This window comes from Panulirus ornatus, chromosome 1 (assembly GCF_036320965.1).
Source record: "Panulirus ornatus isolate Po-2019 chromosome 1, ASM3632096v1, whole genome shotgun sequence".
In the NCBI taxonomy this organism is placed as follows: Eukaryota; Metazoa; Arthropoda; class Malacostraca; order Decapoda; family Palinuridae; genus Panulirus; species Panulirus ornatus.
The window spans coordinates 42498448-42511316 of record NC_092224.1 but is presented as its reverse complement, the minus strand read 5'-3'; the positions used below and the strand labels follow the sequence as shown (position 1 = coordinate 42511316).

Sequence of the window (12869 nt, the reverse complement as noted above, 5' to 3'; positions counted from 1 at the left end):
AGGATTGGCAGAGAGCATGCATTGTGCCAATGTATAAACGCAAAGGGTATAGAGGTGAGTGTTCAAATTACAGAGGTATAAAATTGTTATATTGTTATATTTGTTATATCGTAGGGTATTGATTGAGAGGGTGAAGGCATGTATAGAGCATCAGATTGGAGAAGAGCAGTGAGGTTTCAGAAGTGGTAGAGAATGTGTGGATCAGTTGTATGCTTTGAAGAATGTATGTGAGAAATACTTAGAAAAACAAATGGATATGTATGTAGCATTTATGGATCTGGAGATGGCATATGATAGAGTTGATAGAGATGCTCTGTGGAAGGTATTAAGAGTACATGATGTGGGAGGTAAGCTGCTAGAAGCGGTGAAAAGTTTTATCGAGAATGTAAGGTATGTGTATGAGGAGGAAGAGAGGAAAGTGAGTGGTTCTCAGTGAATGTTGGTTTGCGACAGGGGTGTGTGGTGTCTCCAAGGTTGTTTAATTTGTTTATGGATGGGGTTGTTAGGGAGGTAAATGCAAGAGTTTTGGAGAGAGGGGCAAGTACGAAGTCTGTTGTGGATGAGAAGGCTTGGGAAGTGAGTCAGTTGTTGTTCGCTGATGATACAGCAGTGGCGGCTGATTCAGGTGAGAAACTGCAGAAGCTAGTGACTCAGTTTGGTAAAGTGTGTGAAAGAAGAAAGCTGAGAGGAAATGTGAATAATAGCAAGGTTATTAGGTACAGTAGGGTTGAGGAACAAGTCAATTGGGAGGTAAGTTTGAATGGAGAAAGAATGGAGGAAGTGAAGTGTTTTAGATATCTGGGAGTGGATTTGGCAGCGGATGGAACCATGGAAGCAGAAGTGAGTTACAGAATTGGGGGAGAGGGTGAAGGTTCTGGGAGCATTGAAGAATGTTATGAGAATGTTATCTCACAGGGGAAAAATGGGTATGTTTGAATCAATAGTGGTTCCAACAACGTTATATGGTTGTGAGGTGTCGGCTATAGATAGGGTTGTGTGAAGGAGGGTGGATGTGTTGGAAATGAGATGTTTGAAACAATATGTGGTGTGAGGTGGTTTGATAGAGTAAGTAATTAAAGGGTAAGAGAGATGTGTGGTAATAAAAACAGTGTGGTTGAGAGAGCAGAAGAGGGCATATTGAAATGGTTTGGTCATATGGAGAGAATGAGAGGAAAAATTGACATAGAGGATATATCTGTCAGAGGTGGAGGGAATTAGGAGAAGTGGGAGACTAAATTGGAGGTGAAAGCATGGAGTGAAAAAGATTTTGAGCAATTGGGGCCTAAAAATACAGAAGGGTGAAAGGCGTGCAAGGAATAGAAAGAATTGGAATGATGTTGTATACCTGGGTGGACATGCTGTCAGTGGATTGAACTGGGGTAAACCATGGAAAGTTTTCTGGGGCCTGGATGTGAAAAGGGAGCTGTGGTTTTGGTGCATTACACATGACACCTAGAGACTGAGTGTGAACGAATGTGGCCTTTGTTGTCCATTCCTAGCACTACCTCGCTTGTGTGCAGGGGGAGGGGGTGGCATTTCATGTGTGGCAGGCTGGCTACAGGAATGGATGAAGGCAGTAAGTATGAATATGTACATGCATATATATGTATATATGTATATATGGGGTAAACCATGGAAAGCTGTGTAGGTATGTATATTTGCGTGTGTGGACGTGTGTATGTACGTGTGTATGGGGGTTGGGCCATTTCTTTCGTCTGTTTCCTCGCGCTACCTCGCAAACGCGGGAGACAGCGACAAAGTATAAAAAAAAAAAAAAAAAAAAAAAAATATATATATGGATTTGTATGTAGCATTTATGGATCTGGAGAAGGCATATGATAGAGTTGATAGAGATGCTCTGTGGAAGGTATTAAGAATATATGGTGTGGGAGGCAAGTTGTTAGAAGTAGTGAAAAGTTTTTATCGAGGATGTAAGGCATGGGTACGTGTAGGAAGAGAGGAAAGTGATTGGTTCTCAGTGAATGTAGGTTTGCGGCAGGGGTGTGTGATGTCTCCATGGTTGTTTAATTTGTTTATGGATGGGGTTGTTAGGGAGGTAAATGCAAGAGTTTTGGAAAGAGGGGCAAGTATGAAGTCTGTTGGGGATGAGAGAGCTTGGGAAGTGAGTCAGTTGTTGTTCGCTGACGACACAGCGCTGGTGGCTGATTCATGTGTGAAACTGCAGAAGCTGGTGACTGAGTTTGGTAAAGTGTGTGGAAGAAGAAAGTTAAGAGTAAATGTGAATAAGAGCAAGGTTATTAGGTACAGTAGGGTTGAGGGTCAAGTCAATTGGGAGGTGAGTTTGAATGGAGAAAAACTGGAGGAAGTGAAGTGTTTTAGATATCTGGGAGTGGATCTGGCAGCGGATGGAACCATGGAAGCGGAAGTGGATCATAGGGTGGGGGAGGGGGCGAAAATTCTGGGGGCCTTGAAGAATGTGTGGAAGTCGAGAACATTATCTCGGAAAGCAAAAATGGGTATGTTTGAAGGAATAGTGGTTCCAACAATGTTGTATGGTTGCGAGGCGTGGGCTATGGATAGAGTTGTGCGCAGGAGGATGGATGTGCTGGAAATGAGATGTTTGAGGACAATGTGTGGTGTGAGGTGGTTTGATCGAGTGAGTAACGTAAGGGTAAGAGAGATGTGTGGAAATAAAAAGAGCGTGGTTGAGAGAGCAGAAGAGGGTGTTTTGAAGTGGTTTGGGCACATGGAGAGAATGAGTGAGGAAAGATTGACCAAGAGGATATATGTGTCGGAGGTGGAGGGAACAAGGAGAAGAGGGAGACCAAATTGGAGGTGGAAAGATGGAGTGAAAAAGATTTTGTGTGATCGGGGCCTGAACATGCAGGAGGGTGAAAGGAGGGCAAGGAACAGAGTGAATTGGAGCGGTGTGGTATACCGGGGCTGACGTGCTGTCAGTGGATTGAATCAAGGCATGTGAAGCGTCTGGGGTAAACCATGGAAAGCTGTGTAGGTATGTATATTTGCGTGTGTGGACGTATGTATATACATGTGTATGGGGGGGGTTGGGCCATTTCTTTCGTCTGTTTCCTTGCGCTACCTCGCAAACGCGGGAGACAGCGACAAAGTATAAAAAAAAAAAAAAAAAAAAAAATATATATGTATATGTCTGTGTATGTATATGTATGCATGTATACGTTGAAATGTATAGGTATGTATATGTGCATGTGTGGGTGTGTATGTATATACATGTGTATGTGGGGGGTTGGGCTATTCTTTCGTCAGTTTCCTTGCGCTACCTCGCTAACACGGGAGACAGCAACAAAGTATAATAAACAAATAAGTAAATACATACATTAACACCATACCCATACACATATTCATATTTGCTTACCTTCATCCATTCCCTGTGCCACCTCATCCCACAGAAAAAAGCATTACTACCCCATTTCAGAGGTAGTGCCAGGAAAACAAACAAAAAAGGCCACATTCGTTCACACTCAGTCTCTAGCTATTATGTGTAATGTACTGAAGCCACAGCTCTCTATCCAAATCCAGGCCCCACAGACCATTCCATGGTTTATCCCAGACTCTTAAGTGCCCTGGTTCAGTCCACTGACAGTATGTCGACTCTGGTATACTACATCATTCCGATTCAATCAATTACTTGCCCACCTCTCACCCTCCTGCGTATGTTCAGGCCCCGATCACTCAAAATCTTTTTCACTCCATCCTTCCACCTCCAATGTGGTCTCCTGCTTCTCCTTGTTCCCTCTCCCTCAGACACATATCCTCTTGTACAATCTTTCCTCACTCATTCTCTCCATATGTCCAATCCATTTCAACACAACCTCTTTCGCTCTCTCAACCACACTCTTTTTATTTCAACACATCTCTCTTACCCTTTCATTACTTGCTTGATCAAACCACCTCACACTGTCCTTAAACATTTCTTTCCAATACATCCACCCTCATCTGTAAAACCCATTCTATAGCCCATAACTCACAACCATAAAACATTGTTGGAACTACTATTCCTTCAAACATACCCATTTTTGCTCTCCAAGATAACGTTCTCTCTTTCCACACATTATTCATCGCTCCCAGAACCTTCCATCCCTCCCCACCCTGTGACTAACTTCCACTTCCCTAGTTCCATTCGCTGCTAAGTCCACTCCCAGATATCTCAAATACTTCATTGACTCCAGTTTTTCTCCACTGAAACCATACTTTTGCAAACTCAGTCACCAACTTAAGCAGTATCTATCTTGTGCTATATCCCGACCCATCTGTACTTATAAAAACATAAGTGAAACATTACCAAGGTCAGTAGGGTTGAGGGTCAAGTCAATTGGGAGGTAAGTTTGAATGGAGAAAAACTGGAGGAAGTATAGTGTTCTAGATATCTGGGAGCGGATCTGGCAGCGGATGGAACCATGGAAGCAGAAGTGAATCATAGGGTGGGGGAGGGGGCGAAAATCCTGGGAGCCTTGAAGAATGTTTGGAAGTCGAGAACATTACCTCAGAAAGCTAAAATGGCTATGTTTGAAGGAATAGTGGTTCCAACAATGTTGTATGGTTGCGAGGCGTGGGCTATGGATAGAGTTGTGCGCAGGAGGGTGGATATGCTGGAAATGAGATGTTTAAAGGACAATATGTGGTGTGAGGTGGTTTGATCGAGTAAGTAATGTAAGGGTAAGAGAGATGTGTGGAAATAAAAAGAGCGTGGTTGAGAGAGCAGAAGAGGGTGTTTTGAAATGGTCTGGGCACATGGAGAGAATGAGTGAGGAAAGATTGACCAAGAGGATATATGTGTCGGAGGTGGAGGGAACAAGGAGAAGTGGGAGACCAAACTGGAGGTGGAAAGAAGGAGTGAAAAAGCTTTTGAGTGATCGGGGCCTGAACATGCAGGAGGGTGAAAGGCAGGCAAGGAATAGAGTGAATTGGATCGATGTGGTATATCAGGGTCGACGTGCTGTCAATGGATTGAATCAGGGCATGTGAAGCGTCTGGGGTAAACCATGGAAAGTTCTGTGGGGCCTGGATGTGGAAAGGGAGCTGTGGTTTCGGGCATTATTACATGACAGCTAGAGACTGAGTGTGAACAAATGGGGCCTTTGTTGTCTTTTCCTAGCGCTGCCTTGCACACATGAGGGGGGAGGGGGATGTTATTCCATGTGTGGCGAGGTGGCGATGGGAATAAATAAAGGCAGACGGTATGAATTATGTACATGTGTATATATGTATATGTCTGTGTGTGTATATATATGTGTACATTGAGATGTATAGGTATATATATTTGCGTGTGTGGACGTGTATGTATATACATGTGTATGGGGGTGGGTTGGGCCATTTCTTTCGTCTGTTTCCTTGCGCTACCTCGCAAACGCGGGAGACAGCGACAAAGCAAAATAAAAAATAATAAAAAATAATTACCATCATCATTATCATAAAATCCAAGAACTTTATTAGAAGGGGAGCTTGCATCTTCAATGCAGCACTACTTCCAGGAACAGGGAAGTGATGGACTCCTTTGGAGTGAAAAGTTTTTTGATGAGACTGTACTTCCATTCATCAGTAGACAATGATGCAGCCCCACCAAAGGTGGCTTTTCACTCATAGTTTAAGCACAAGCAAGCAGAGTCCTGTAATGCCTCAAAAATTTCATGAAAGGAAACAAACATATAAGACATAAAAAACAAAAGTAGGTGATTAGAGTATTTCATCAAAACAAGGTCACCACCATGTGGCAGATGATGCCGATAGTGTTTCCACATACAGTAATTCTTGAGAAAGAGTATTTATGATCTATGTCATGGAAACCATAAATAGAAGTAAAAATTCTGATCTACCATATCTGAAGGGCTAAAACAAGAGAAGACAGTGCAAGCCAACATCAAGTAACTCTCAACTGGTATAAAGATTACTGCAGTGGGCAAATCACCATTATGATGAGGTGTTACTGGACTCCACCTGCTTGTGGTTACATTATGAGTGGAAAGTCACCTTTGGCAAGGATATATTATTGAGAGTAGAGTCTCGTCAAAGAACTTCACTCCAAAGGAGTCTACATTTTCCTGATATTGGAACACAGCCTTGGACTCCAGAAGCCTTTAGAAAGGTCCTAAGTACCAACAGGACTCTTTCTTAAAAATCGTTCCTCAGATAGTTATAAAAGAAACATAAATGAATGATGGAGACTGGCCGCCTGGCACTACTTCAACTCCTGGCTGCAACTTCACAGGCTTAGATTGGTTGTTATACTGTTGCTGAACTCATGTGAATAAGCATCTATCTGCCTCATTCATTTCATGATGGTCAGGGGAAAGGGGTGAATCCTGATAAATACATCTGAATTATGAAAGCAGACTGGTTTTTATTCATGAAGAATCACACACAAGTATTTCTGGTCCAGTCAAGTGATCTATGACAGAAGAAAATAGTAGCTAAAGAGTGTTCCATATTAATCAATCTTTTTTGGATGAGAGAAAAATCTACTGTTATTGATAAATGAGTATGACGAATACATGAGCATAATGATTTACCTGTAACAACTGCATTCGCATTTGCCGTTCTTCTTCATCCTGATCACGGTATTTTTTAAGCTTTTTCATCTTGCTTTTCTGACCTCGCTTCGGTGGGCCACCTCTATTTTCAATACCTGGTTGAGACTGCTGCTCTTGTTCTGAAATTTGCTGTTTGGGTGGTTGGTTTACACATGTAAGGTTTCCTATATTGTTCCCTTTTTTTCCTATAAAGAAAAAGTAATAATAATAATGATCAGTTACATTTTCCATATATGCTACTACACTGCAGTATGGTTTCAGAAGTGGTAGAGGATGTGTGGATCAGCTGTTTGCTTTGAAGAATGTATGCAAAAAAAATACTTAGAAAACAGATGAATTTGTATGTAGCATTTATGGATCTGGAGAAGTTATATGACAGGGTTGACAGAGATGCTTTGTGGAAAGTGTTAATAATATATGATGTGGGAGGTAAGCTGCTCAAAGCAGTGAGAAGCTTATATCAAGGGTGTAAGGCATGTGTATGAGTAGGAAGAGAGGAGAGCGATTCATTATCAGTTAAGGTTGGGCTGCAGAAGGGTGTGTGATGTCCCCATGACTGTTCACTTTGTTTATAGATGGGGTGGTTAAGGAGATAAATGCAAGTTATGGAGAGGGGCAAGTATGCAGTCTGTTGGGGATGAGAGGGCCTGGGAAGCCAGTCAGTTATTGTTTGCTGATGATACAACACTGGTGGCTGATTCAAATGAGAAACTACAGAATTTGGTGACTGAATTTGGAAAAGTGTGTGAAAGGAGAATGTTGAGAGTAAATGTGAATAAGAGCATGGTTATTAGGTTATTAGGTTAAGCAGGGTTGAAGGACAAATCAGTTGGAATGTAAGTTTGAGTGGAGAAAAATTGAAGGAAATGAAGTGTTTTAGATATCTGGGAGTGGACTTAGCAGTGAATGGAACCATGGAAGTGGAGGTGAGTCTTAGGGTGGGGAAGAGGGCAAAAGTTCTGGGAGTGATGAAGAATGTGTGGAAGGAGAGATTATCTCAAGAGAGCAAAAATGGGTATGTTTGAAGGAATAGTTATAACAACATTTTATGGTTGCAAGGCCTGGGCTTATAAATAAGGTTCTATGGAAGAGGGTGGATGTGTTAGAAATGATATGTGGTGTGAGGTGGTCTGATCGAATAAGTATTGAAAGGGCAAGAGAGATATGTGATAAAAAAGTGTGTGGTTGACAGATCAGAAGAGGGTGTGTTGAAATGGTTTGGACATATGGAGAGAATGAATGAGGAAATGTTGACAAAAAGGATATATGTTTCAGAGGTGGAGAGAACAAGGAGAAGTGGGAGAGGTAACTGGAGGTGGAAGTATGAAGTGAAAAAGATTTTGAGCAATCGAGACCTGAACATGCAGGAGGGTGGGAGGCGTGCAAGGAATAAAGTGAATTCGGACTACCTGATGTACCAGGGTTAATTTACTGTCAGTGGACTGAACACAGGCATGTGAAACATCTGGGGTAAACCATAGAAAGGTCTCTAATGCCTGGATGTGGACAGGGAGCTGTGGTTTTTGGCGCATTACACATGACAGCTAAACACTGAGGGTGAAAAAATGTGGCCTTTTATGTCTGTCTTCCTAATGCTACCTCGCAGAAGTGGGGAGTGTGTGTGTGTGTGTGTGTGTGTGTGTGTGTGTGTGTGTGTGTGTGTGTGTGTGTGTGTGTGTGTGCACACTATTGTTTCCTGTGGGACAGGTGGCGCCAGGAATGGATAAAAGCAAGCATGAACATGAACATGCATATATATGTACATGTGTGTGTGTATATATAAATATATAAATTTTTTTTTTTTTTTTTTGCTTTGTCACTGTCTCCCGCGTTTGCGAGGTAGCCCAAGGAAACAGACGAAAGAAATGGCCCAACCCACCCCCATACACATGTATATACATACGTCCACACATGCAAATATACATACCTACACAGCTTTCCATGGTTTACCCCAGACGCTTCACATGCCCTGATTCAACCCACTGACAGCACGTCAACCCCGGTATACCACATCGATCCAATTCACTCTATTCCTTGCCCTCCTTTCACCCTCCTGCATGTTCAGGCCCCGATCACTCAAAATCTTTTTCACTCCATCTTTCCACCTCCAATTTGGTCTCCCACTTCTCCTCGTTCCCTCCACCTCCGACACATATATCCTCTTGGTCAATCTTTCCTCACTCATTCTCTCCATGTGCCCAAACCATTTCAAAACACCCTCTTCTGCTCTCTCAACCAAGCTCTTTTTATTTCCACACATCTCTCTTACCCTTACGTTACTTACTCGATCAAACCACCTCACACGACATATTGTCCTCAAACATCTCATTTCCAGCACATCCACCCTCCTGCGCACAACTCTATCCATAGCCCACGCCTCGCAACCATACAACATTGTTGGAACCACTATTCCTTCAAACATAGCCATTTTTGCTTTCTGAGATAATGTTCTTGACTTCCACACATTCTTCAAGGCTCCCAGGATTTTCGCCCCCTCCCCCACCCTATGATCCACTTCCGCTTCCATGGTTCCATCCGCTGCCAGATCCTATCCCAGATATCTAAAACACTTTACTCCTTCTTCTGTTTCCCATTTTAGAAAGGAGGCAAGTTGTTAGAAGCAGTGAAAAGTTTTTATCGAGGATGTAACGGCATGTGTACGTGTAGGAAGAGAGGAAAGTGATTGGTTCTCAGTGAATGTAGGTTTGCGGCAGGGGTGTGTGATGTCTCCATGGTTGTTTAATTTGTTTATGGATGGGGTTGTTAGGGAGGTGAATGCAAGAGTTTTGGAAAGAGGGGCAAGTATAAAGTCTGTTGGGGATGAGAGAGCTTGGGAAGTGAGTCAGTTGTTGTTCGCTGATGATACAGCGCTGGTGGCTGATTCATGTGAGAAACTGCAGAAGCTGGTGACTGAGTTTGGTAAAGTGTGTGAAAGAAGAAAGTTAAGAGTAAATGTGAATAAGAGCAAGGTTATTAGGTACAGTAGGGTTGAGGGTCAAGTCAATTGGGAGGTAAGTTTGAATGGAAAAAAACTGAAGGAAGTGAAATATTTCAGATATCTGGGAGTGGATTTGGCAGTGGATGGAACCATGGAAGCCAAAGTGAATCATAGCGTGGGGGAGGGGGGCATTAATGGATTACATGTTAATTGATAGGCGCGCAAAAGAGAGACTTTTGGATGTTAATGTGCTGAGAAGTGCAACTGGAGGGAAGGCTGATCATTATCTTGTGGAGACGAGGGTGAAGATTTGTAGAGGTTTTCAGAAAAACAAGAGAGAATGTTGGGGTGAAAAGAGTGGTGAGAGTAAGTGAGCTTGGGAAGGAGACTTGTGTGAGGAGGTACCAGGAGAGACTGAGTACGGAATGGAAAAAAGTGAGAACAAAGGACGTAAGGGTAGTAGGGGACGAATGGGATGCATTTAGGGAAGCAGGTATGGCTTGCGCAAAAGATGCTTGTGGCATGAGAAGCGTGGGAGGTGGGAAAATTAGAAAGGGTAGTGAAGATGAAGTAGATGAAAAAGTAAGATTATTAGTGAAAGAGAAGACAGAGGCATTTGGGCGATTTTTGCAGGGAAATAATGCACATAAGTGGGAGATGTATAAAAGAAAGAGGCAGGAGGTGCAAGAGGTGAAAGAGAGGGCAAATGAGAGTTGGGGTGAGATAGCATCATTAAATTTTAGGGAAAATACAAAGATGTTTTGGAAGGAGGTAAATAAAGTGCGTAAGACAAGGGAACATATGGGGAACTTCAGTGAAGGGGACTAATGGGGAGGTGATAACAAGTAGTGGTGATATGGAGAGGAGATGGAGTGAGTATTTTGAAGGTTTGTTGAATGTTTGTTGATATAGTGGCAGATATAAGGTGGTTTGGTCGAGGTGGTGTGCAAAGTGAGAAGGTTAGGGAAAATGATTTGGTAAACAGAGAAGAGGTAGCAAAAGCTTTGCAGAAGATGAAAGCCGGCAAGGAAGCGGGTTTCGATGGTATTGCAGTGGAATTTGCTAAAAAGGGGGTGACTGTATTGTTGACTGGTTGGTAAGGTTATTTAATGTATGTATGACTCATGGTGAGGTGCCTAAGGATTGGCGGAATGCTTGCATAGTGCCATTGTACAAAGGCAAAGGGGATAAACTTGAGTGCTCAAATTACAGAGGTATAAGTTTGTTGAGTATTCCTGGGAAATTATATGGGAGGGTATTGATTGAGAGGGTGAAGGCATGTACAGAGCATACGATTGGGGACGAGCAGTGTTCTTTCAGAAGTGGTAGAAAATGTGTGGATCAGGTGTTTGCTTTGAAGAATGTATGTGAGAAATACTTAGAAAAACAAATGGATTTGTATGTAGCATTTATGGATCTGGAGAAGGCATATAATAAGATTTGATATTCTCTGTGGAAGGTATTAAGAATATATGGTGTAGGAGGCAAGTTGTTAGAAGCAGTGAAAAGTGTTTATCGAGAATGTAAGGCATGTGTACGTTTAGGAAGAGAGGAAAGTGATTGGTTCTCAGTGAATGTAGGTTTGCGGCAGGGGTATGTGTATCTCCATGGTTGTTTAATTTGTTTATGGATGGGGTTGATAGGGAGGTGAATGCAAGAGTTTAGGAAAGAGGGGCAAGTATGCAGTCTGTTGTGGATGAGAGAGCTTGGGAAGTGAGTCAGTTGTTGTTCGCTGATGATACAGCGCTGGTGGCTGAGTCATGTGAGAAACTGCAGAAGCTGGAGACTGAGTTTGGTAAAGTGTGTGAAAGAAAAAAGCTGAGAGTAAATGTGAATAAGAGCAAGGTTATTAGGTACAGTAGGGTTGAGAGACAAGTCAATTGGGAGGTAAGTTTGAATGGAGAAAAAGTGAAGGAAGTGAAATATTTCAGATATCTGAGAGTGGATTTGGCAGTGGATGGAACCATGGAAGCCAAAGTGAATCATAGCGTAGGGGAGGGGGGGGCAAAAGTTCTGGGAGCATTGAAGAATGTGTGGAAGTCAAGAACATTATCTCGGAAAGAAAATAGGTATGTTTGAAGGAATAGTGGTTCCAACAATGTTATATGGTTGCGAGGCATGGGCTATGGATAGAGTTGTGCGGAGGAAGGTGTATGTGCTGGAAGTGAGATGTTTGGGGACAATATGAGATGAGGTGGTTTGATCGAGTAAGTAATACTAGGGTAAGAGAGATGTGTGGTAATAAAAAGAGTGTGGTTGAGACAGCAGAAGAGTGCAAGGTAGCACTAGGAAAACACATCAAAGGCCACATTCGTTCACACTCAGTCTCTACCTGTCATGTATAATGCACGGAAACCACAGCTCCCTTTCCACATCCAGGCCCCACACAAATTTCCATGGTTTACCCCAGGCACTTCACATGCCCTGGTTCAATCCATTGATCGCACGTCGGCCCCGGTATACCACATCGTTCCAATTCACTCTATTCCTTGCACGCCTTTCACCCTCCTGCATGTTCAGGCCCCGATCACTCAAAATCTTTTTCACTCCATCTTTCCACCTCCAATTTGGTCTCCCACTTCTCCTCATTCCCTCCACCTCCAACACATATATCCTCTTGGTCAATCTTTCCTCACTCATTCTTTCCATGTGACCAATCCATTTCAAAACACCCTCTTCTGCTCTCTCAACCACACTCTTTTTATTACAAAACATCTCTCTTACCCTATTATTACTTACTCAATCAAACCACCTCACACCACATATTGTCCTCAAACATCTCATTTCCAGCACATCCACCCTCCTCTGCACAACTCTATCCATAGCCCACGCCTCGCAACCATGCAACATTGTTGGAACCACTATTCCTTCAAACATACCCATTTTTGCTTTCCGAGATAATATTCTCAATTTCCAAACATTCTTCAGCTCTCCCAGAAGTTTTGCCCCCTCCCCCACCCTATGATTCACTTCCACTTCCATGGTTCCATTCGCTGCTAGATCCAATCCCAGATATCTAAAACACTTCACTTCCTCCAGTTTTTCTCCATTCAAACATACCTCCCAGTTAATTTGTCCCTCAATCCTACTGTACCTAATAACCTTGCTCTTATTCATATTTACTCTCAGCTTCCTTCTTTCACAAACTTTACCAAACTCAGTCCCCAGCTACTGAAGTTTCTCACATGAATCAGCCACCAGCGCTGTATCATCAGCGAACAACAACTGACTCACTTCCCAAGCTCTCTCAACCCCAACAGACTGCATACTTGCCCCTCTTTCCAAAACTCTTGCATTCACCTCCCTAACAACCCCATCCATAAACAAATTAAACAACCATGGAGAATCACAAACCCCTGCTGAAAACCTACATTCACTGAGAACCAATCACTTTCCTCTCTTCC

General features: G+C 42.8%; 1 protein-coding gene across 1 annotated transcript in view; it reads right to left on the bottom strand.

Moving 5' to 3' along the window:
- Positions 1-12869, bottom strand: part of Clbn (Nuclear export mediator factor NEMF homolog Clbn) — a 908728-nt gene that overhangs the window by 120152 nt on the left and 775707 nt on the right. The window contains exon 16 of the mRNA XM_071695085.1: positions 6507-6712. Coding sequence (XP_071551186.1) covers positions 6507-6712 — 206 coding nt within the window. The remainder of the gene's footprint in view (positions 1-6506; positions 6713-12869) is intronic.